General features: G+C 39.8%; 1 protein-coding gene across 1 annotated transcript in view; it reads left to right on the top strand.

The window, feature by feature from the left end:
- Positions 1-12,749: 12,749 nt before the first annotated feature.
- LOC102310585 (seizure protein 6) overlaps positions 12,750-26,713 on the top strand; it is a gene marked incomplete at its 3' end in the record, with an annotated part of 106,270 nt that continues 92,306 nt past the window's right edge. Inside the window, 1 exon segment of the mRNA XM_005937158.3 lies at positions 12,750-13,181. Within this exon segment, the coding sequence (XP_005937220.2) occupies positions 13,106-13,181 (76 nt within the window).

Genomic DNA, 26,713 nt, shown 5'->3' with positions numbered 1-26,713 from the left:
AGCCAGCGTTCAGCCAGCCATTCAGCCTTCCAGTCAGTTGTCCAGCCAGCCAGCCAGCCAGCCATTTTCTCCCTTTGTTCTGTTCATCCACTCCTCACAATAAATCTGCACCTACCTGCGAGTCCTGCGTTTGGGTTCCTCCTTCTCTCATCCACGACACTGCCGCTGACAGCATCCTAACATAAGTTCTGCTACTTACCAGCAGTGTTGGGAAGGTTACTTTTAAAATGTATTCCACTACAGATTACATGCCCCAAAATGTATTTTGGAACGTATTCCTTGACGTTACTCAATTAGAGTCACGTATTCTGAATACTTAATATATTATCAAGCTTTTTACAATAATAATGGATTGTATTTATATAGCATTTTTTGAGACCCTCAAAGCACTTTACAATTCCACTATTCATTCACTCTCACACACTGGTGGAGGTAAGCGACAGTTATAGCCACAGCTGCCCTGAGGCAGGCTGACAGAAGCGAGGCTGCCATATCGCACCATCGGCCCCTCTGGCCAACACCAGTAGGTGAAGTGTGTTGCCCAAGGACACAACGACCAAGACAGAGCAGGGGATCGAACCGGCAACCTTCCGGTTACAAAATGAGCATCCCAACCCCCTGAACCACGGTCACCCCACGACTCCATGAATGTACTATTGCTGTGTGATTTATTACTTTTACTGAAGGTCACTCATCATACCAATACCAACTACATTTTTAAATCTTAATATAAAATGAGTAACAGTAGGTGGACATTAGGTAAGGCTGCACTTCTTGTACACAAAACTATTCCGCGCATATATAAAACAGGTCTGCGGCCGTAGTAAAGGGACCTCTGGCTAATACGTCGGGTTCGTGTCGGGCTCGTAGCCGAAAACTAGCTTTACTTTGTTGTCTGGGTCAACTTTGCCAGCGAGAGACAGAGAGAGGCGTTGAAAGGCTGCTCCAACGGAGCTTATAAACACGAACACAGTGTACAGTCGAGTCTTAATAGCTTACTTAAAACTGGGCTACACTGCCCATGAACAATAATTTTTAAAATATTTATTCAGATCATTATGCAAGTAGAGGTGACATGGGCCACGAGATTGAGACACAGGCATTAGAGCCTCTTAATGCGTGTTTTGTTTGGGTTTCCACCAGCGTGGAATTACCAAAAATAGAGAGGGGACAGCCTAACATATGAAACAGGAAAAGACCGCCGAGTAATCCCTTTATTTCAACAAAGTAACTGTATTCTGAATGTCACCTTTTTAAACGGTAACTGTAACGGAATACAGTTACTCATATTTTGTATTTTAAATACGTAACGGCGGTACATGTATTCTGTTACTCCTCAACACTGCTTACCAGATGTTGCAGAGTGTGGTGCAGGGCTATTGCTACCACTTCATTCCACTGATAGTAAACTGGAGGGGATCGACAGTGTCTGGGACCATGTGGTAGATGTGCATGAGAACCAGTTGTTCTAGGCACTTCATGACAACTGGTATGAGTGCCACTGGCCTGAAGTCGTTTAGAGTGGATATGTCTGGTCTTTTGGGGACTGGTATGATGGTGGAGAATTTGGAAATACGTGAGACTACTGCCCCAGCGTCAATTGAAGCTCAGCCACTCTCCTAAATAGTGGCTCCTGATGAGATCATCAAAGGTAGGTGTGTGCAGCCCACAATGGGGAAAACCCCTCAAAGTCCAGACGCAGCACAAAGACGAGAACACCAGAACACACACAGATAGCAAAGGGAAAAAGAGCTTGAGGAGGGGGGAAAGGCAGAAATGGCAGGCCAGACCAATGAGAACAGAGGACCATGACAGGTACAGAAATGGCAATAAATCTGTTGAGGACATTCAGGACCGTGTTCTTGAGTCATGTTTCAGTGAGGTAAGCACCAGCTGCCAGGCTAGACATAACCCTGAGAAATGTGAAGCACCTAGGCTGCAAAATCCATAGAATTCAAAGCTGAGATCAGCTGCCCAAAGTCCTTAGGCCTGCCAGAGATGCAGCAATAAGTTTGGTGTTGAACTTACAGACGCGACAGCAGTATGTAGATTTTCAAGACAAACCTTATGATAAGACACAAGCTCACATATAATCATTCTGCAGATATAGCACAGCACAACACAGCACTGTAATACATTCAGCAGTTCAGCATTAATTCCCAAGTCGCCGATGTCTATCCTCATGTATGATTCATAAATGTTGCTCTTTTTAAAATGCAGATTTAGATATTTCCAGACAGCAAACACGATGATGAGCAGGTCATTGTATGGCTAATCTCTATAAAAGACTGGTTTAAGCACTTCATTTCCATTGTGCTGCCTGCTGTTTTTCTTTTGACAGGAATTCAAGCCAAAACACCATAAATGTGAAAAACCATTGATAAACAACAGTGGGCATCAGTGGTGTGCCCTAACCTCTTAATAATGCCAATTTTAATGGGGGTGTTAATGACGTTCTACTGGATTATTCATGGCTCGTCACATTTCAGACATTATTATCATCACACACTTTATACATCATTTGCATTTTAGAATAATTTTTAATTAATTCAAACCCTTAAAGCACAGGAAAGGAAGCTGGATGCAGTCATTAAGATATATAATTTCTAACAATTCGACACAAGATAAAAACCACTGAAAAGTGATGTGAATAACGGCGGCAAGAAAATATACTAAAAGAAAGAAAAATGGCACCAGACTCCAGCACACTCCCGCCTGCACTCATTTCTTACTTCTCACAAACTGGTTGCTTTCCTCCTGGCTGGACCCACCACCCTCATAAGCTGGAAGATTCCCTCACAATGCCTGCTCCATATTCACACCAAAAACTTTGCTTCTCAGAGCAATACCTTGACTCTTCTTACCGTGGCTTAGACTTTTGTCTCCATTCCCATGATCTGCTCTGTTAATCCCTCTGGTGTTTAATAAAGACTCTAAAAAAATACTCTAAAATTTCTTTCCATGTTCAGTCCTCTGGATTTGAGTTCACATCTCTGCTTGGCGACAGGGTTTTTTTTGCTTTCTATTCTTTGTTGTGTAATAATAATTTGAAATCTGAGAGGACCAAATAAACCATTAGAATGAGTGTCACAGTTTGGTACTGATTATTAAACTGTGCAAAAACAAAACTTGTCTCAAAATGTTTTTCATGAAAATAAAAGTTCAGTGGATTTTAGTTTCTTCTCCTTTGGGATGTGTCGGAAGCAGCTTGTATAATGTTTATGATTTATGTGTCTTTGAACCCTGCTTAGGTGTTTTGGGGGTGTTTATCTTTATTGTTCATTCTTTCAATCTATATATTTAACTTTTATAAGAAGACTGCAGGATTGGCAGTGGTGGACTATGTGGACATTCTGTCAAAATGTAGACACCTGTCATGACTGAGACGGAGTCACTAGCCTACAATAAATGAACTTAGATCACAATCAAGATGGGTGTCGTTTCACTGAGTTAAATGTCAATCATCTATGTAAGTTACAAAGAAGAAAAAGGAAGAAGAAAGCAGAGAATTTGACAAATATATGGTAACTAAACCTTGAGTTTTCTGACATGATGTCCACACACTCTTTACACAGTTAATAACTGCCTAAATATTTCCAGCAGTAAAGTGACTGCTGGGCCACATGTGATTGTTATTGCTCTGTTGACAGTGAGATCTGGCGCCCACTCCAGAATTTAGGTTTAGTACTCTGATTTTGTTAACTCTTGGAAGATGGCAGAAATATAGTTGTATTTGTATCACTCCAACTCCACTTTAAATTGCAAGGTACACTCAAAAAAATTAAATTGGGTGGTTGCTACATGTACAAGATTCAAACTTGTAATTTGAACTAAGTAATTTCATGTCTCTATGGTGAACATAATTAGAACATGTAGCATCTGCATGAAATTCAGCAACTGAATTTGTTCTTGTTGAGATGACAGGATACAATCTAGTAAGAGTGGTTAGTTGCCTGGACTCACGAAATTCACAAGATCACATTAGATGTCAAACTGCAATAAAATCACTGGAGTTTTAAGAGGCAGACAACTACACCCACACCACGTGTATGCTATAGCTATTTATTGTTTTAACCTGTCAAGGACAAAAACGTACAGAAAAGCCTGCATCAAGCCTTGTAATCATAGCTTTCCTAGTTTTGCAGACCCTTGACTGACAGCTTGGTGGTGTGATGGTTAGTGCTGCTGCCTCACAGCAAGAAGGGCCTGGGTTCAAATCCACAAAAACCAAAAACAAACAAAACAAACAGACAAAAAATACGTATATCAATCACCTGGATCACCTGTTGAGAAAGAAAAAAGAGAAAACAAGCAAAGAAAAAGAGCAACATAATAAACAACACCATCGGTGTCTGAGGGCGTCTGCCACTGGCAGGGGAAGTGGGGGGAGATAGGCCTCCACACATCTGATACCCAACCTGACATATAGACACAGACGTACAGGCACACACAGATACAGACTTAAAGAGTCACTGTACACACAATCACACTCCCCAAGCGTACTCTAAGCCCCAGGTCTAGGTACCCTCGCCCCTGGAGGGGGAAATTAGAGTTAGATTAACTGGTGATTCTACATTACCCTTGAATCTAAGTCCAAATGGTTGTTTGTCTCTATGAAACAATCTACCCCCGTATTGGTTCATTAAGGAAGACCAGCAGTAATTGGCTTGATTAACAAAGTAGTTGTTTAAACAACAAGATTTCATTGTGTTTTCCTAAAGTTTTTAACTTGTGTAGAATGAATTAAAACAAATTTCACTCTACATACTTAAATGAATCACTTCAAGTCAATGTAAGTATACTACATTGATCCAACATAATCTGATTACATCAAACCACCAAATGCCAAATGTGTTTGTTTGACATGGTCAAAAATTTGTTATTGTACTTGGTTAAATTACGTGGAAAAAGGTACCATGATTAAATTGTGTTCATCCAACAACAGAATTGTTTGAGTGTAAAATCCATCCCACTTTGAATAGAGCAGCAGTCATTTCAAAATCGTGTGCCATAACAGTACAGAGCAGCTATCTAAACTCTATTCCCCTAGAAGTCGATTATCTAGTTAATATTGTTGCGTCCTCACTGGGTTCGGCTCTGGATACCGAAAAAGACAGCCTGAAATCAGAAGAACTTGACGCCCCGGTATAACACTCAAAAGCCCACCATAAAACAGATAACCCATAAGCTTGGGAGGAATTAATGTTTCACTAATTTAGAAAATCTTCATACAGCCTGGAAAAAGAGTTGCTCCTCTATAAAACTAAATAAAGTTTAAATTACTAATTAAACTACTGGTGTTGGTTCTGTTTGTGGTTGCTGTTACAATACACACTGGCATTTTTGTGTAGTTTACCTGTGTAGCCAGTTTTATTAAAACCTCAGAGATAATGTCTTATTTCATCCTGTAATCTTGGTTTGTCCAAAACACACTGTCTGTTGATCCACCTGCTAATTACATTATTGCCTGTGTCTTTAGGATTCACTAGCTTTGCTTAGCTTTTACCTGCTTGATAGCAGGGTAGTCTCTTCACCTATCCCTCCCGCACCTTCCTGCTCAGTGTGGCAGATGTTTAGTTATTCCCTCTTTAATGATATTCATACTTGTAATAAATGTAGCATGTTTACAGCTCTGGAGTCTGTCACTGAATTGGAGACCTGTTAGTGCATGAATTAATAATTGATCAACAAACTGATTTACTCAGCCTTATAGAAACCCGGTTACAACAGGATGATTGTCAGTTTAAATGAATCAACACTTCTGAGTCATACTAATTGTCAGAATCGCTGAAGCACAGGCCAAGCATGGCAACACTCTGTGCAAGCAATCATCCACTTATTAATCAACCAAAGACCCAAACAAAGTTTTAATCCATGTCTGTGATTTTAAAATTCAGTTCAATTTAATTCAATTAATGTTTAGTTATGTAGCACCAAATCACAACAATGGCTGCCTCAAAGTGTTTTATATTGTAAAGTACATATCCAAAGAAAATTGAGAAAACTCCAACAATCATATCATATGAGCAAGCATTTTGTTGACAATGGGAATGAAAAACTCCCTTTTAATAGAAAACCTCCAGCAGAACCAGGCTCAGAGAGGGGCAGCCATCTACAGTGACCAGTTGGGGAGAAGGACAATGAATTGAATTGAACGATAACTCGTAAGCTGGAGAGAAAACTGAGTCTCACAAATTTAGAAGATCATCATTTAGCCTGGAAAAAGAATTTAACAGCATTCCCTGAAAAACCTCCTGTGTCTGATCATTTCCGAATAACATTTATATTTGCTATACTGCATTACACAGCAGTGGGGAATACATTTCATCAAAGTAGATGTCTTTCTGAAAATGATGTAACTAAATTTAAGGATATAATTCATCCACTGTTATCATCTTCAGTGCCTTACACCAACCCAGTACAGAGGAGCTACCTGAACGCTACTCTCACAGTGGTCGATTATAACAATTTTACTTCTTCACTGTGTACGACTCTGGTTAAAATAGTTCCTCTGAAAGAGAAAGCCTCAAAACAGAAGTACTTGATTCCCTGGTATAACTTTCAAATGTGTAGAAAACTTGTAAGCTGGAGAGAAAACGGCATCTCAATAATTTAGATGATCATTATTTAGTCTGGAAAAATGTTTGCTGCTTTATAAAAAATCTCTCCCTAAAGATTAAACATCTTATTCATCACTGATTGAAGAAAACAAGAAGAACCATAGGTTTTGCTTCAGCACTGTAGCCAGGCTGACAAAAAGTCAGAGCTCTGTCGAGCCAAACGCTCATTTCACTATTAATGACTTCATGAATTTCTTTATAAATAAAATTTTAACAATTTGAGAAATAATTACTCATAACCATCCCACAGACATAACATTATGTACAGCTACTTTCAAAGCCACTGATATGTATTTAGACTGTTTTTCTCCAATTGAGCTTTCTGGGTTAACTTCAGTAGTTACTTCTTCCAAGTCATCAACAGACCCCATTCCTATGTGATAAAAACAATCAATAATTGGCTATGTACCACAGAGTATTTAAACCACTGATTAAAAAGCCATCACCTGACCCAGCTGTCTTCACTAAGTTTAGGCCAATCTATTGTGCAGCCATACTTTTATCGCAAACATTCTTGAAAGAGTAGTTTTCAAACAGCTAACTGATCATGTACAGAAGAATGGTCTATATGAAGATTTTCAGTCATTTTTCAGAACTCATCACAGCACAGAAACAGCTTTAGGGAAAGTTACAAAATGATGTTCTAATGGCCTCTCTGTGCTTGTCCTGCTAGACCTCAGTGCAGCGTTGGATACTGTTGACCATAATATTCTATTACAGCTATGCATGCTGTAGGTGTTTAGGGTACGGCACTTTAATCATGTGCTAATAGACTCAAATTTGTTGATGTAAATAGAAAGACCCCTTCAGGTACTAAGATTAATTATGGATTTCCACACCTTTCCATACTAGAACCAGTTCTGTTTACATTATACAATGCAAGGGATATCTTGTTGGAGGAAGCATTACAAACGATGGAGTAGGCGAGGCGGGTGTATAGTGAAACTAAAGGCCTATTTAGCCCACTTTCCGGGCCCAAAAGGAATCAGCTTCTCACCTATTTGCTTCTTGGCACTCTCTGAATGCTGTGGACTCCTGGCTGGTATGTGTTGTTAACTTTGATCAAGTGATTCCGTCTCCGTGCCCTGGCCCATTTCACTTGTGCCGGCAAGGAGCAAATTTTCTGAACTTGAAGCCTTTGGTGCGGGCTCCCCTTACCACTGCTGTTTTGGACCAGGCCTGGTCAACGCCAGGCCTGGAATTGTATTTTAATTCCCTGCAATCCTCAGGTCATGGTGGAGAGTTAGCACCTGTTTTAAATTTTAATTGAAATTTAAAAAAACATTTTTAATACAGATGTTTGCTGTCCCAAGAAGCCACTCTGTAATATGGCCACACTTTGTATCATTTGGTTTCAAAAGATCAAAATATGTTCTCAATTTGGAACTTGATGAATCAGTGGTTTCAGACCATACACCTTTCTTAAATGATTTTGTTCATCTCTGTCAACCTGCTAAACTGTGCACTCCTGCATGGCACTGCATGGCCATGCTCTTAAGCCTTCCACTGCTGTTCAGTTCTGTGCTACCTTTAACTATGAAGTGACTTCCTCCACTACTCAAGAGCTAACACTTCAATTGTGTTCTTTTAGTCTAACTGTTCTGGCGTCTGTGGCTCTATTAAAAATCAGGCAACCAAAACCCAGGTCAGAGCCATGGTTAAATGGCAGTACAAGGCCCATTTGAAGGGGGTGCAGGAGGGCTTAACAGAGGTGGAAATAGGACAGGTTGTAGGTTTCTTTTGAAATGTTGAGAAAAAGTTTGTGACGGTATAGATGTGAAACTGCTTCTGACGGGGTGTGGTCTCAGCTGCAGAGGAAGGGTGGTGCAGTGGGTTCAGAGGGCAGAGCAAGGGGAGGCTGGCAGTCGGAGGCCATTATGGGATCATGCCTCCCCTATTTGATGAACACACAACTGAGAAGGGGAGGAGAGCTGAGAGCAGACAGCTGCGAATGAGCAGTCACCCTCATAATGAGAGAAACCCTATAACAGCTTGGAAATCTAACCTATAAATAAGGAGTGTTTGTGTGTGTGTGTGTGTGTGTGTGTGTGTGCGTGCGTGCGTGTGCGTGTGCGTGTGCGCGTGTGCGTGTGCGTGTGCCCTGTTGGGCAGAACCAACACCGCCTTGTGTTACACTGCTAGGTCAAAATTTTTCTCTGATGTCATTGTCTCTAACCCTCACAACCCCCCTGTTCTTTCTAACACACTGAGCTCCAGCTCACTTTTTTTTTTTTTTTTTGAAAATTAAGCGCTAGGACTCTCTTTTTACCACCCTCTTATGATCTGACAATCTCAACTTCCTGTTTGGCTTTCTTTGACCGCTTTGAGCCTGTCTCTCTCTGCTTTTGTCATGAGCTGGCTGTGTGCAGGCAGGACACAAACACAAACTCACTTAGGCGAAACGTGAACTTAAAATACAGCTTTATTGCTGAGAACGAAAAAAGCGATACAAAGCCAAAACTGGGAAAATAACTCGACCTATACTGGGAGCACTAAATAGTCAGGGAAGGGGAAGACACAAGGGGTAGTTTTTGTTCAAGAGATTGTATAGAATAACTCCAGACTGACACAGTGGACTTAAACATGAATAATAATAAAAAATTACAAAAAATGCAAGAAAACACAAAACACTGGGTCAAATTGCCCAGGACAAGGACACGTTTTTAAAGCAGTTTGTTTCCAGTATGAAAAAAAATTATTAAATACACTGTTGTACAATCCTCTGTGACAAAAATGAACCAAAGAGTTTAATGCAGGCTTGAGTTAAAAGGTCTAATGAAACCACAAAGCGCAATGAATGTGAGGGATGGCCTCGCCAGCTGAGGTGGGCTCTTGGGCCATGAGCTGTTAATAAATGCTTAGGGGTTCATATGATTGTTGGGGTTTTCTTTGATTTCTTTGCATTATTCTAGGGTCTTTCCCTTACAATATAAAGCACAATGAGGCAACTGTTGTGATTTGGTGTTATATAAATAAAACTGAATTGAATTGAACTGACTTCTCAGCCTAAAGGCTGAGTAAGTCAGAGCCTTTCTATCACTCGTCATAGAGTTTTTCTTAGGAAAATCCAGATGGGTTGGTCACCGTCACATTCTTTACATAGCACTTAATCTACTGTAACTGACTGAAGGTCTCCAGGTCCTGCTGTTTGAAGATGGACCAGTCTGTCAGATCAAAAAGAATATAGTTGTGTTGGTGTCCCATACAACAAAATCCCTGCTTGGGTCTTCTGAAAGAGAAAGCCAGAAAGGCAAGTCACCAACTGTCATCATAGCTTCAGATATATCCGTGTGGACTTTGTATCCCGAAACACCACTGTCATAGTTAAGGATTCACCAGTTGGGGTTTTTGTAAATAGACTGGTTCTTATATAGCGCTTTTCTACTCTAACATTATGCAAGTTGCCTCATTCTCCCATTTATTTTTTGTATGCTTTTCATAGAAGTGCTTTCTATTTAACATTCACACTCCAATGGATGCATCAGAGAGCAACTTGGGGTTAATATCTTGCCCAAGGACATTTCTGGGTGTAGAATAAAGTTACGTTGAAACCAAGCACACCATTGTTGTTCTTGTGACATTACCAATAAGTTTGATGTGTCACATGGCCCTCTTCCTATTGAAAAAAATAAAAGTTGTATCCAAGATGGCCGACTTCTAAATGACCACCATGGTCACCACCCATCTTGAGGAGTTTGCCCCCTCACATGTACTAATGTGCCACAAACAGGACTTTAATATCACCAACCATTCCCATGTTATTACGGTGTATCCATATAAATGGCCCACCCTGTAGAATACAGTTCAGTTCAATTTATTTCAATTTAATTCATTTATATAGTGCTAAATCATGACAACAGTTTCCTCAAGGAACTTTACATTGTAAGGTAAAGACTACAAAATAATAGAGAGAAAACAAAGAAAACCCCAACAATCATCAATCATCAGAATCACAATACTTTATTATTGCCAGAGGAAAGTATGTGGTCACAGTTGTTCCAAGAAAGTAAGGACAGTAATTCACTAAACTAAATTAAATAATACAGCATATTACAACATTGCGAGAGGAATCAGGGTCATCTGAGACAGCTTTAACTATATGCTTTATCAAAAAGGAAGGTTTCAAGCCTAATCTTAAAAGTAGAGAGGGTGACTGTCTCACAAATCCGAACTAGGAGGTAGTTCCACAGAAGAGGGGCCTGAAGGACCCTTGGATCCCTAAGTAAGCAATTACATTTGCATAGTTTTTTCCAGACATTTACTATGCTTTTTTAAAAGTATATAACAACAATAAATGTTCATAAGATGTTTTAAATTTCATAGAAATGATAAAGTATAAATTGATCATCTACGTAGTGTATAATATAAAGCTTAAAATTATACTATTAAAATTATTCCTGCGATCCCAGGGGCTATGATGTCAGAGTCACCCATGGCAACCTGGTCCTGGGTGAGGGACCAGAGAAAGAGCGATTCAGGTGACCCTTATGAGTCAAAAATCAAGGGATAGGGTTACCGAAGCCCTTCCTGGAGGCAAGCCTGGGGAGGGGGTCTGAAGGAGAATGCCTGGTGGCCAGGCCTTAACCCATGGGGCTTGGGCAGGTGCAGCCCGAAGAAGAGACATGGGTTCACCCTCCCATAGGCTCACCGCCCACAGGAGGCACTGTAGGGTTCGGGTGACGACCAAGGGTAGAGACCCTGGGGACCAATCCCCAGCTACTGAGACTTGTGATTGGGGCATGGAACATCACCTCTCTGGTGGTAAAGAAACCTGAGCTAGTGTGTGAGATCATGAGCTCCCGGCTAGATATAGTCGGGCTCACCTCAACACACAGCTTGTATTTTGGAACCAGTCTCGTGGAGAGGGGCTGGACTCTGTCCCAGTCTAGAGTTGCCTTTGGTGAGAGGCATCAGGCTTGGGTGGGTATCTTGGTATCCCTTTGGCTTGCTGCCTGTATATTGACATTTTTCATGGCAGATGAGAGGGTTTGTTCCCTGCACCTTTGGTTCAGGGAACAGGTTGAGGGGGTGAGGGATGAACTGTCAACTGATCACCAATCAGCAGTGAGTTGGATCAGGTGGCAGGGGAGGATGCTGGACAGACGTGGGATGCCTAAATGTATTGTGAAGGTATGCTAGGAATGCTCCTCGCTCCGCTCCTGTAACACACTCCTCTCCAAAACCTGCTAAGACAAGACGGGAAGGTCAGTGGCCTATTCATGAAATGCATGAAAGCAATATTTCTGGTCAGACCCGGGGCTTCACTAACTCAATAACTCAGCAATCCAGTGTCGACTGAAACTCATCCACCCAGTTAAGTAGTGGCCACTGACAAAGGTGATCAGCGGCAGCTGGTGAAGTAGATGGGCGACAGGTGTGGCTGGCTTCAGCACGGGAAACTCCTCTGGCCTGATGATGCCCACAAACTGGCATGGTGGAACACACACAAACACACGGGGGGGGAGGGAAGTCAGAAACAAAACACAAAGAAAAACATGCACATGGGCAGGTCGACCAGCAGAAACTGCCAGACCATGACATCTCAGCAAAAATGAAGTCCATAGACTTTATATAAGTGCAAGAAAATTGTAGTAATGTAAGGCTTGTGTATTTTTTTAAAAGAAAATGAAAAAACAAAAAACAGAAACTAAAAAAACTAGAAAATAGAGCCAACACCCAGACTATAGTGACACGTCTGCACTGATACATTTAGCTAACCTCAGTACTCACACTTTGAATTTCTTTGAACACACAAAAGTTTAGACGCTTCTTGAGGGGTTTAGAAAAAAATGAATCAATAGAAGATAAAAATAATGTTCACAGAAGCTATCAAATTCCAATGATTTTCTTTCTTTTGATCATTATTGTTTCTCTTGGCATTATTTCAATTTAGAATGTAATATATTACCTTTTTACTACACTAGGGTTCCAAATGCAGGACTTAATGCAAAGAATCAGATAGCATATAAATTCATTAATTGCAACAAAACTAAAATCAAAATATAGAAAAATGTAGAAATTGTATGCATAATCATCAGTGATCTGACGTCAAACGTTCACAATTCACTTTTAGCCTTTAAAAAAATCACTGTCTTTAGACCAAACTTTGAGCTCCAACTGTTTTTCCTGTGTTCCACTGGATGACGCTAGGAGCTGTTCACAGTGCTGAATGCTCGGCGGCAGTGCTGCCCTGAAGAGGAGTCTCCTAGCAAGTAGAACACAGAGCGCTGCAACGGCAACAGCAGCTCTCTACAGCCTCCAGTCATCGCACAGAGTACAGTCTGTAGTCTGTAGTCGTGTTGGTGGAACGAAAATAACAGCCCGTCGTCTGCTTCAATGAGTACGTTCAGACAGCAAAACCGGGCTGAAGTCACCCAAAGGAGCACGCAGTGTGTGTAGTCGTTGTTCGGCGGAGCTCTCGGTGCTTCGGTCCGTCGGAGGGAAAGTGCTGATTCCAAGGCTCAAGAAGCGCTAAACGGGAAAACATGATGAATGGGATGAGATATTATTTTCCTGTCCTGCTTGTTCTGGTGGCGGTGGTCAAAGACACGGGCGCCAGAGGTAAGAACTGTTCAAATTATATTTATTTCGAAAAAGCTGTTCCCGTGTTTATCCCGAGTGCTTACATGGTTTTTCAGCCTTCGACTTCGCTTTCCAGAATTAGATGCTTGGGTGGTGGATTTTGTCTTATTTTCGTAATGGACGCTTTCCGTTTCCACCGTTTTCCAGCTCCTCCATGTGCTCACACGGCTTACGAATAAAACGCACTGGTTATTGTGAGGAAGACACGAGTGCGTATACAGGTTGTGGCTAAATTTCAGGTTTGATTGTTTACATTGCAGTCCGATAAAAACATGAGCAGCACAAATCTTAAAAGCCTATTAAAGTTGTCAATCACGCGCATTTTACATAGCAGAAAGCAAACTTTAATAACCGTTACAACTTAGTATATGATTCATTTATAAGTCCAGAGGCAAGCGGGCGGATAAAAATGCAATTTTCCATCCTCAACATTACTAACTAATTACAACAAATACATTAAAAATAAAATGTATACATTAATAAACAACAAAGAAAGATCGCATCTTTCTCAGTGCTCTTATCATAACAGAGGAATGGCTTTACAGCTTTCCTACATTTTTCATATTTCCCAACAAAACACAGAGGGCAACAAAGCATGGATGGTGTTAGACGTCTCCCCGGATAGAGGCTAGGCGACATTTCGCCTAATATTTTCTGAATCCCTAGCCCGATACCTAAGAATTGACTTATCAACACTGCCTAGTCTAAGCATTAAAACTGTTATCATATCATATATATCATACATGCCTCTTTGACAGATGACAAGAACTCTAAAGTAAAGAAGTTATCTGAGGAGAAGCCCCTGCTTTGTCACTCATCTTTTAATTAGACATGTCTGTGTAGGTGTAGCCGACACCGGCAGAATCCACATTTTTCGGATGGTCGGAGTCAGATGCCTGTTTTTAGATCTATATTGTGATATGTTAGAAGTGTCACTTACTAAATAAGTAAGTAGAGTAGAGGATTCATCATGACATAGCTAGAATGAACTGCTCAGTGTGCCATTTGGTTTGAGTCTCATCTAGGAATTTGATGTCACAAAGTTAAACTGTTCCCTGTTAGACTGCTGCTACTGCCACCATACACACTTCCATTAGCAGAGCCGTGTACTAATTTCACACTACATAATTAGTCTTAGTATGTTTGTGTTTCCACAGCAAAATGAAATATAGACCAAGTGTGTTTTTGACTGTACTGCACTGCTAGTGTACACTAAAAATTCACAGTTCTAAGGGTAAAAAGGTAAGCTACTAAGTTGCTGAAAATATAAATATGTTTCAGAAAGTGTTGGTGGATATCTTCACACAGATTAAAGGCTCAAATACATATTTTTCTCTGTCAATGTCAAATGTCAAAACTCATAAAATTCGTATTTTTTGTAGAGTTACTTCAAGATAGAAGATTAATAACTTCTGTAGTGCTGTATACACTTTTGGGCTGACATGAAGGAGAAGAGACTTATGTTACAGTTTTTTGTTTTCTTTCATTTTGTGTTATTGTTTTTTCCCCTACAATACGTCATGAACATGGGACCTACTGAGGTGCTATTCCTGAGGAGTTTTTGTTCTGGGGCTGTAAGATGTTGCTGATGATTGCGAATGCTACTGGAGTGGAGGATGTGCAACAAGATTACTGATCTAAGTTATCAGTGATTTTAATGTTTTGATTGTCTGACATTTTTGACTGAGGTCAAAAAGAAGTAGGCAGAGAAAATTCAGGTCCACCTTCTCCTAAGTTTGTCCATTAGAGAAGACTTTATCTAAACAGTTTGAAGCTGTTAGAATTAGTTTGGGATTTGAAAAACTTTCTGACCCGAGCCAGTAGGATTGAAGTTTTAATAGGTTCGAATCTCATAACAAAAGTCACAGTAAATTATTTGTGTAAAGTTATTGGAGTGTACCCAAGCAATGGAGTTTCATGGAATAAATAATGTATGGCCTGTTGTTGGCATGACTGACTGGTCTGACCCAGGATCCAGACCTGGATTGAATAGGTTGAATGACATATGCATCTAATTTGTCCCCAGAACTCGTCATCCAAGGAACTTGTTCTGGGGCTAAAGAGTCCCTAAAGGAACTATTATTATGTTTAAATGTTCTTGAAAAATAATCTAGCTCATAATTATGCTCATATATCTGATATTGACTAAGCAAAAATCTCTTTATTGAATTACATTGCTGGCAGTCATGTTGACTAGTTTTCAGGTAATCAAAAGCTGTGGAAGTGAACAGTGAAAACCTGGATAAAAACAAAGTTTTATTCTGAGTGTGTAAAAATTTAGTATAACACAAAGTGTCTCATGCAAAGATACTTCACCTGACCTTGGTTGCTTTTGTGTCTAAATTAGAAACAATGAGTAGGGATTTTGGGGCTTTTAATTTGTAAACAGCTTTTTCAAAATTCTGTTTTTTAGCCTTTAATATATAGAATGCAGTATTTGGTAATGGTCAAGCTTAAATTTTCTTTTTTGGTGTAGTGCTCAATCTTGCGTCCTGAGGTAGCTTGTGACAAAAAAGATAAAAAAGTAGAGATGCTGTTTGATATCCCAGTAGGTTTGAAGAATGCTTAGTTTAATGCATAATTTGTAACAATCTAGCTGCTAGTGGTCTTAAAAAAGTTGTAAAGCTTAAGATTCAAGGAGATGTGGCACTTGTGTGTTTCGGTATTAACATTTTTTTAACCAATTGATTGGCATGCTTTTGTAATATACATAATATTCAAACATGTAACATTTCATGTTTTGTGCTTGTATAGTACTGTCCATTTTACTTCCCTCTTCACCACTAAATTAATGAATCGGTTTTATGAGACACTACTCTTGATCTAATAGACAAGTGTCACCCAAGGGAGGTGATACTTTATGTTAGTAATTGCTATCCTTGACCCTGGCTTCTGATTAGCCTATAATCGGAAGTGCCAGGACCCTGCAGACGCTTTGTTTGGCTGCCACTTCTTACTATTCAAACCTCTTCACTGTCACTGATGCACAAAACGGTGTGCTCTCAGCAAGCTTTAATGGTATGAAATAAGCCTTGCATGAAATAAACCTAGTGTCTTTTTGGAAAGCAGAATAGCAGAGGTTATAAAGTCTGTCTTCTTTGGTTCACTGTTGGCTTCAGGGATCATGCTTGTAGTTGACTTTGACCTTTCATTTTTCTGGAAGGCAGGCATTTTCTTTGCAGGACTGTGTTAGCAGCAAGTTCTGTTTACAAAACAAAATCCAGTGGTGTGTGTTACATTCATGTTATTACAAATCCAAAATACTTCAACATCAGTACGACCAATGCATAACATACATTTTTGTGTCTTTTTTAGGTACATAGACAGCTATCTGTTTCTAGTTATGTCTCTATGGTCTGGAAATCAATTTTTTAGGCTGTTAACTTCTTTGGGTTGCTCGTGTTTCCATTGTTAATACAGCACAAGTGTTTCAAATTACTCTGCATTTACAACTACAAAACAGTGTCAACAGGCATAAAGGCAGACACGATGTTCACTGTGATGTACAGAATGACTCAACAAAATCCCAATTTTATTCGATCTGTATTGTTCCTTTTTTATATACTAAACCAAAATGCAATCGAACTCTGAGCCAAAAATAAGCTGACAGTTATATTCTGTTGACATCTGCATACACGACGTTTTATATTTTCTTGTTCTTGTTCTTCTTCCTTTTCGTCCAGCTGGGACGGTTCACCACAGCTGATCATCTCCCACCATCTGACCCTGTCCCAAGCATCCTCTTTTGTGAACACAGCGTTTTATGATTCGGGTGTGAACAAGTGAATTTGAACTGTTTGAACCACAACTTTACAATGACTGTCCAGGGGATTGTTAGTCATTGTTAGTTAACAGTAAATGATTATTAATTCAAGCTTAACTCAGTTTACTACTTATGAACAATGCTCATTATAAAGTGATAACTATAACTTTAATCTTGCCTAATGATAATTATTCCAATTTTAAGTAATTCAGTACAAATAGGAACAACCAATAAAGAATAAAAAAACATAGTTAATCAAAATGTGAACTATAACAAGTGGCAACAAAGGTGCAACCCAGAAACTACTATCAGAGTCCATGACCAATCCTTTTCAACCTTAGTTTATTCTGCACGCACCAATATATGTCCATTCACTTTCCTTGTTTTGTCCTTGAAATACAGATTTGGCGTAAACCACTTAATCTGAAGCAATTTATTTGTTATAATATACAAGAGTCTCATAGCCTTTACCAGTAATAGCTTGCTTGGTTGTCATAGTGATCATCAAGTTATTTTTAATATGACCTAAGTTGACTTAAGTCCTGTGTTTTTTTTTTGGCAAAAAATTATGGCATGACTTGCAAAATAGGTTTGAGATCTTGAATTTAAACATAAAGTGCAGCTACACATTGTACCCACAGCCTCTCAATTAGTCAACATATTTTGTTAAAATTTAAAAGGATGTTGGTTTGGTTTTTCATTTGGTAATGATACAGAACATGGAGGAAGACAATACTTTGCAGAACTGGGGCACTTGTTAACAGATCTATCCCATATGGAAAAGAAATAGTAAAAACATATATGATTTACTCATGAAAGTGGCCACTTTCTCATTACTTTCATATATTTTTTAGTAAGTATACAAAACATACAAGTTTCATTGTATAATTTTCCAAGGGATCTTATATGTGTTTCCACTCTTGTATGCTTTTCATACAAGTTTCATACAAGACAGATAAAAACTTTATAAGATTTATATATATCTTTTCCATATGGGATACTAAGGGAAAATTACAATGTGAAACAGCTCAACCTCTACACAATTAACACTGCAGCACATGTCAACAGTGCGGATGTACTATCTGTCAGAGAGAAGAAGTAGCTCCATGACAAAGTAAATCTCTGATAATGTTGCATTTTCAGCTTTGGGCAGTTTTATCCTGAAGCTTAGACCTGAGCGATCAGTCCTGGTTCTACTTAATGTTTTGCCATTGCTACTACACTCACTGCTGATTGCTGCTCTGTTATACTGTCTCTTTTCATGTAGCATTCTGTGCAGTTTAAGCACAATAATGGAAATATAACTGCAAGTAGTTGTAGACCTGAAATAGAACCTGTTTTGATGATGTCTCAGAGGTTTTGGGGTCAGACAGTCTGTCCTTTTTCCTTCAGATTACTACCCAGATAAATATGTTGGCCCTGGCTGACCCAGAGCAAGTGATGCCCTCAGTCCCACCCCCAGGGCCTGCTTGCATTGCCACTGCCTGTCATCATTGTCAGCACTCTGCTGGGAGAGCTGCCTGACACTAATGGCTGCTGCAAGGCTGACTGGGCTAAAGGGGCTTTATTATAGGCCAACAACAACACAGTGCACCAAACACATAGACATCACAGCTTTCAGGGTCTAAAGGAAGGGGCTGCATAGTGCCCTTGGCAAATAGAAGTGATCCAATTTTTAAACAGCACCCTTTTGGGGTGTTACCACACCCCAAAAGTTATGTTATATTTTCTCTCAGAGATGAATTAGTATATTTTGGGTTCTTACATAAGTCTTCAACGTGCGGAAGAGGATTGTACCTACACAACTAATACATAAAAACATAGAATATCTAACTGTCGGATGCAGTAGTGTAAAGCACACTGCCGTGGCCTCTACAGCAGTAGAGATGTGTTCTATTGAGTGATGAATTATGCTTCTCTGTTTGGCAATCCGATTGATGAGTCTGGTTTTGGTGGTTGCCAGGAGAATGCTACTGGTCTTACTGCATTGTACAAGTGTAAAGTTTGGTGGAGGAGGGAATATGGTGTGGGGTTGTTTTTCAGGAGTTGGGCTCAGCCGCTGAGTGCCACTCTTAATGCTTCAGCAATGGACAATTTCATGCTCCCAACTTTGTGGAGACAGTTTGGGAATGGCCTTTTTCTGTTGCAGCATGACAGCGCACCAGTGCACAAAGTAAGGTTCTGTGTGATTAGTGATTAGTGTTTTAAGTTACATTTTTTCACTGTGTCATTGTTAAGCTTTTCTTAATACCTTTTCCAGGGATTTTATAAAAAAGACAGACAAGAGCACTCAAAACTCCTTGCTTTCTATCTAACATTCACACATTCGTATTCTGATGAATTCACCGGAGAGCGACTTGGGGTTAGTATTGTGCCCAAGGATACGATGCAGACTGGAGAAACCAGCAACAGTCCAATCAGTAGATGACCAGCTATACTTCCTGAGCCATCCACAGTCACTGTGATGTCACCCTTTTGCCTTGATTTTGAAACCTCAGTGAAACCTCATTTTAGCTCCTACCGCGCTACTCTTAGAAGATAGAAGTTTCTATTTTTGAATTATCAGGTGACAGTACCAAGCTTTGGTCACAAGTGTCATTCGTTACATTCATACATGACTGACTAAAACTTTTGCTGAATAAAACGGTTTCTTCCTTTCAGAACCTGTCCTCATTTAATTCATATAACTCCTTCAAATGTTTATAGGAACTATTTTCAGAAGTGATAAGAGACCCTTTCTTCCTTCTCTATCTGTATCTCTCTCCCTCTCACACACACACATACACACCCTTTCCCCACCCCCTTCATCATCCCTGCCACAGCAGAAAAGCAATTTGTTCTTGGTGTCACTGATCTGATGCAATCAGCACTGCTTCACGCTTTTGAATAAAGAAAAGACAGCGAGAAAGGACACTGTTTAATTAAAAGACACACTTTGGTGAATGTGATGATCATATAATTTAAGGTGGAGGACGTAAGGGTTACTTGTTCAACACCTGCGTAACAATTACGACTGATTAACCTATCCAAACTCACCCGTTGCACTCATCAAGAGCTATTCAGGGTGTTGAGACTACAATCTCCTTCTAATTGTCTCCCAGCCTTTTCCTCTTTAAAGCACTCACTTGGAAATGAGATTTATCAAAATTCACTGCTGCTCCCTCTCACAGGAAATAGCGGCTTTGGTTCTTTACATACAACTGCTGACACCTTCAGAGAGGAGCTGAGGGGGTGGAGAGGTGGAGCACTCTCATTTTCCCTTTTCTCCATCTCCTCTTCTCTCTTTGGATAGCAGTCCCTGTGAAGTGAACAGTGCTCTTGTGAAGTATTTACCCTCATCTCTGTCAATCAAAGCTGGTTTCCTAAGGCTGCATTCATCTGCTTTACAATATCTTTGGGTCCTCTCCAGTTTGCTATTTCCCATGACAGAGTCTCTGAGTTAAATTAAATATGATGCAAATGGCAGATGATGCATTTTGAATTGCATCTGCTTTATATGTCACCATCACATCCCACATCCTGACATCTCTGAATGCTGCTTCATGTGGTGTATTAGCCTTTACAGAACATTCTATGACGTGAAGAGTCACACATTGAGCTGAGAGTGTCTCTTTTGACTTTAAATCTGACAATAAAGAATTCTCTGAATCCAGTTTTGCACACAGACACAATTAAGTCCACCCTAACAGTCTGAATTTCAAACTGGTACATTAATCCTTAGCATGGCCTAATTGATAGCTGTCACTTAACATCAATCCAAGATCACCTTGGGGTATTTCTTGCAAATCAATAGTCAGTGTCAGTCATATTTGGTTTACTGCTGTGCCTCAAGCAATCTATTTTGGATCTTGCACCATTTATTTTAGGTAAAAGCTACTTTTGGCTTCTCCCCTGTGTTTGACCTTCCAAAGGTTTTCACCAATGATGAACAAATTATTTACTTTATTTTAAACTGTACGCTCTACTTGCTTAGTGACACCTTGTCACTGAGTTTATACACTCAACAATGGGCATGAACATAGAGCAGAAATTCTGCTCCTTGTTGACATGTTAGCATCAAACAGTTATTGTCGGTTTGCAGGCAGCACCTTTTTGATGCCAGTTTCCCATTTCCCAAATTGAAGTCTGGTGACTGTGGATCACTGCACTCTGCGGGTTCACGTTTAAAAACGTGATGATAAAAGAATTTCGACGTGTTGCATAATCCTGCCCAAGCCGTTAAAAGATGGTGCACTATGGTCATAAATAAATGAATGTGATCAGCAAATGGTTGTGGTTTCAACTAAGAGGTTCACAACTCAAAAAAAAAAAGCAAACAAAAAACACACAGAGAGAAACAACATGCAATGCTTTCATCATACCTTACCATGAGAACCAATTTTTTCATTCTTCTAAACTTTTCCCTCATCATGGATGCTTTTGTTCTTTGCGACTATCCTGTCTAAACTCAGCAGATGTTTTTGTGTCTAAATCCAATTAGGTAAGCAGTTAAACCTGCATGAGTGGCATTAACATGTAGCCATATTTAAACTTTACCCAAATCCCTTTTCTTCTTCTCATCCTTGGTTTTGTGATGGCTTGTGGAAGTGGTTAGACCTAAGGAGCAGGCAAAACAATGAGTTGTGCAAGAAAGTGGGTTATTTACAAGCTTCAACAGTGATGAAAAAAAACTGAATTAAGGTGTGGCATATATACCTTTATGTGGCTTTCAGGGAGTCTGTAAAAGGGGAGAGGGAGAATTAGTAGAGGCAGGAGTACAGGCAGAGGCAAATAACTGAATATTTGACTGAAACATTCCTTTTATATCCGAAGAGTGTGTTTCTAAGGGAGGTTAGTCGCAGGGGTGACTGGAGCTGAGGGTACCAGAGAACTGTGGTTTAGATTGGGCAGGGAGAAGAGTTTCTGTCAGAGGCTGGCTGTATGGGAGAAGCTGCATGCTAGAAGGCTAGAGATGTTTTGCCTATGATCTGGAGTTCCACAGAGCAAGATGGGTGAGTTCTTTAGGTAAGTAGCTGGGGATGCACAGGCAGGAGTCCATGAATATTGGACACCATGAAGGAAGAGACAGTCTTGTGCAGAATCACAGTCACAGCTGAGCCTAAATATTAAAACATTGCTTTTGAGATGAGTATAAGCCCAGCTTAGGAGGAATGGCTTCACTCAAAGGTGGAGGGCCTGTAGCCTGACAGGTCTGACGCTGTGCAGTAAATGACCAGAGATGGCAAAAGTATATACATTCTTTATTTAAGTACAAGTGCAGATATTAGTATTAAAAATACTCTAGTAAAAGTTGAAGTACATATTCAATTTCTTTACTCAAGTAAAAGTGTTATGTAAAAACAAAAATATTATTATTATTTTTAAATTATTATTATTATTATTATATTTTAAATTATTATTATTATTATATATTTTTTAATGTTCACGGTGCACCATGTAAAACTGGTTAAAACCAATAAATAAATGTTTTAAAAAAAAGTGAAAAAGTACAGGCTCTGAAATGTATTGCAAGAAAGAAAGTAAAAAGTAGCTCTGCTTCTAAAGGCTATTTTTGAGTAAAGCTAACTGGACCTTGTGCTATATTAATATAATAATAAAATAATATTAGTAGATGGAAATACAAACTTTACTCTAGTTTAAATTTTAAATCTAGTAAATACACTCAGCTTGAATCAGTTAAGTAGAACATGAGCAGGGAAAACGAAGGAAAAGAAATATCTTTTTCCTGTTGCCTATATCATAGAGGGGACTTTGCCTCTAAACAGGAAAATTAGTAGGGAAGGGGTTAAAGTGGGATTCAGCACGTGGGGGAACCCTAGAATCGGTTGTAGTGGCTCAGTGAGGATCAGCTGATCTGGGCTAATGCTGTTCTGGGGTGGATTTGCACAACTGAATTTAACACGATGTAAGCAGATATTTTATATGTTTTCCTGAGTTTCATCCTCTACACTGAAACTATGCTGTTTTTCCTGTCTTTATACTAGACAGTATAATGTTAGTGTGAAGGTGGAATTCAATAAATGAACCTAAGCATCATCAGCTTAACTTCAAATTCATCTCTGTTACACTCAATGTAACCTTACTCTGGCCAATGGCACGACAGCTACTTTGCACCGTTGACATGCTATTCTTTATTTTAAATTATTCATAGTAGAGCAAACTGACCTGTTTATGTCTTCAGTTCAATTCAATTAATTTTTGCTCAATAGTTGGTCAAGATGGCCCTTCCACTCTTTGCCAGTGAACTTACTAATGCAACTATGCTGGACATAAGGCGTTGTCTCCACTCCTATCTGGGATTCCAACTCACCTTTCTTTCACCCTGGCCTCAGTCTCATGGCAAAAACGCTTCAGAAGCTGGTGCAAGCGCAGTGGTCTGCTTGGGAAGCTTAAGGCGTACTTGGTGTGACTTTCCCCGGCTCCTTGGAATGAACATGGATCTGTGCCCGTGGATCCCATTGACACCTGGCTGGTGCCTGTTGTTGGCTTGGATCAGATGTTCCAGCCGTGTAGGATCTTCACTCCTCATCTTTGTCAGTGTGGGGTTAACCTGCAGCTGCTGTGTGGGGTCTCACAGTCAGCCACAAATGTGCTGATTGGATTTGTTTTTGGATTTGTGAACACTAGATTGTAGAGTAATACAACTTTTATTTATCACCCAAGGACTAAATTTCCTCTGTATAGCTGAAACATGATTAAGTGCTGGTGAGTCCAGCGCATTCACAGAACTTGTAGCGGATGCCTGCTGCTTTTTAAACTCTGCTCAAATATGGGGCAGAGGCCTAGCGGTTGTTGTAAAGAAGCAGTATAAATGTAAACCACTGTCCTTATCAACATCACCTAGTAGCTTTGAACTGCGTGTGTTTGAGCTGAGTCGCTCTCACACAATGCTCTGTGTTGTGGTTTACAGACCCCCCAAATACAATAAGGACTTCTTAACTAATTTTTCTGATCTGTTGGCTGAAATTACCGTATGCCAAAACACAATCATGTCCTTATTTCTGGGGACTTCAACCTTCAGGTGTGCTGCCCTTGTCCTGCTGCAGTTGTTGGGTGCTGTCACGTTTTAACCCTTCCACTGCTGGACAGTTCTCTGTTGTTTTTAATCAGAACTGCAGTAATTCCAGTAATTCTTAAATTCAGATATGACGCTAAGAGAAAACACTTTGCTGCTATTATTTAGGCAAATTGATGTAAGCCTTTATTAAAAACTATTGAGATGGTCCTTCATGCGCTGTTGGTGTCGAGTCCTCTCAGGAAATTTGTGAAAAATTTCTAGACTTTTTTATTGATAAAGTATCACGTGTGAAAGCGCAGATTTCCCATTTTGCTCTTGACCCTTCTATCCGTGTCCTTTGCTCTGCTACCAGTTATGACAGTTTCTTTGCTCAGCCTGCAGGAGTTGGTTTCTCACCTGAAGCCCTCAGGTTCCCTATATGATGCTCTTCCTCCATGATTTTTCAAAGAGGTTTTTACTCACCATAGCACCATTTGTACATTCCATTGTAAAAAGTCATTTGTGCTCTGGTGTTGGAGCTGTTGTAAATGTTCAGTACTACTCAAGAAACCTGCTCTTGATCCTGATATTATTGCAAACTTACAGGCATATTTCCAAACTGCCTTTTATCTCAAAAACTCTTAAAAAGGTAGTTTACAAGCATTTAATGTCCTTTTTAGAGGAACATGGTATTTTAGAGGGTTTTCAGTCTGGTCTTAAAGCTTTACACAGTACTGAATCTGCCCTTTTAAGAGTTTTTAATGATGTGTTTTTAGCAACCGACTCAGGTGAATGTTATTATTGTGCTTTTAGGTTTAACTGCTGCCTTTGATTCAGTGGATCATAAAATTTAGTTTCTTGGTTAGAGCAGTTGGTGGGTGTTGGGAGTACTGCACTGCAGTGGTTCAGATCTTATTTGGCAGAGTGAACTTTCCCAGTGAAACTTGATGTTTAGGATGTTTAAATTTAAATATTACCTCTCTTCTTCCTCTCATGTCTTGTCTTTCTTATCTTTCTCCATCTCTGAGTGAAGTTAGTTCTCATTCTTTTCGTCCAAGAGCAGCTGTACTTTTAGCTAGCAGACACACTGTGGAACAAACTGCACATAGATAGTTTGTGTTTGCTGATGGCTGTCAAGGTGATAGAAATGTTGCATTTGAATTGACCAGAGTGTTAAAAAACATTACTCCCTTTATGTTTGCCTTTATGTTTCCACTTTTGTAGGGTTAGCTAGTATGCCAGTACCAAGTACCTGCAGTTGTTTTGGTGTTGGGCCAAACAAAAGAAAAAACAACAGCCCATTTTAACCCCTGACTATGGCGCATGGTTTTGCTTCTTTTATCTCTTTTTATGAGATGCCCTGGTGATTATTCGCCTTTCATGTGTTACTGTTTCGACTTAAACCAGTTTGATGTTTCAAGGCCTGCAGTGATGTGAAATACTAAATACAATCATATGCCTGTTTTGAAGATGTAAGGATCAGAAAGTACATATACTTGTTTTAAAAATGTACAAATTTAAAGGAAAAGGTTGTCAGAAAAATAGCTACTCAGGTAAAGTACACATACCTGAAAATTCTACTTAAGCATGGTATAGTATTTATACTTCGTTGCTTCCCACTTCTGCAAATGACTTATATGCTGATGCATATTTTGTCTGATCTCAGGGATTTCTTTATGTCTCTTTATTTGTTAAAGAACAGTTTTGTCAAATTTGTTAAAAATTGTACTCTTTTTAGCTACAGAGGATGTCCGATCTATCTTTGTTATTTTTATAGTTGACGAATATATAGCCTTCTCTTTGTCTTTTATCAAAATCTTACTCAGAAAACATCAACTGAGCAGCTTTGACAAGTTTGCAATCAACAGTAACTGCTTCTCATTTCCTGGGTGATTGCTCATTTCCTTCTCTGTCAACATCTCATCTGTCCATCTCAGCCATTGCTGCTGCCTCTAAGTCCAGTCCACTGGGTACTGGAGGCGCATTGATCCAGCAGCAGTGGCGCATGGCCATTGTTTATACAGAAGACAGGCCCTGTCCGCTCTTCCTTCATGCACTGGCAGACAGTGTACACCTGTCTAATTGGGGCTGGCTTCTTCTGTGCATACAGAGCCAAAGGCCTCTCCACAATGATTAGGACTCTGACAGCTTGGCTCTCTTTTAGATTGCTGCTTCACATCCAGTGAGCTGTTTTGGTGAGGAGAGGGAGGAGGGTCATAGTTTGTTGTTGAAAGGTAGACAGACAAGGGAAGTCGCTATTTTTGTGTCACACATTTCTGTTGTCCTTGGAAGAGAATGAGAGAAATAACACTTGTCAGTAAAGGCTGTGATAGTAATCCTCCTTTTTTGTCCACTAATTTAAATCTATATTCTAAAGGTAAACAGAGTTGCCCGGGTTGGCGGGGTGGGCAAAAACCGAGCTTGGCTAAAATCATGTCACAGAAAGGCAGAGTCTTGGTTATGGAGGAGGAAGAGAATAACTGAGCAGAGGAAAAGCGAGTAGACAAGACAGAAAAAGTGTGGGGCCCGCAGAGCCATTGGGGGGTATGAAAAGCGAAAAAAACCAAAAAATAAAAACAACGCTTGGACACTGCTAGCACGGGGCTCCCACACAAATGCAAAGCAGGAGATGAAGCATTGCTGAATATGTTTCCAAACCAACTTCATTCTAAGCCAAAGACTAGAAAATATGGTGAAGCATATCTTCCCTTTGGTTTCACCTGCACAAGTGCCAAGGTAGGTCTCCCCTGC

This window comes from Haplochromis burtoni, unplaced genomic scaffold (genome assembly GCF_018398535.1).
Source record: "Haplochromis burtoni strain Fernald_Lab_line unplaced genomic scaffold, NCSU_Asbu1 Contig_227, whole genome shotgun sequence".
Classification (NCBI taxonomy): domain Eukaryota; kingdom Metazoa; phylum Chordata; class Actinopteri; order Cichliformes; family Cichlidae; genus Haplochromis; species Haplochromis burtoni.
Note: the sequence above shows the minus strand (reverse complement) of the source record. Positions and strands in the feature narration are given on the sequence as shown.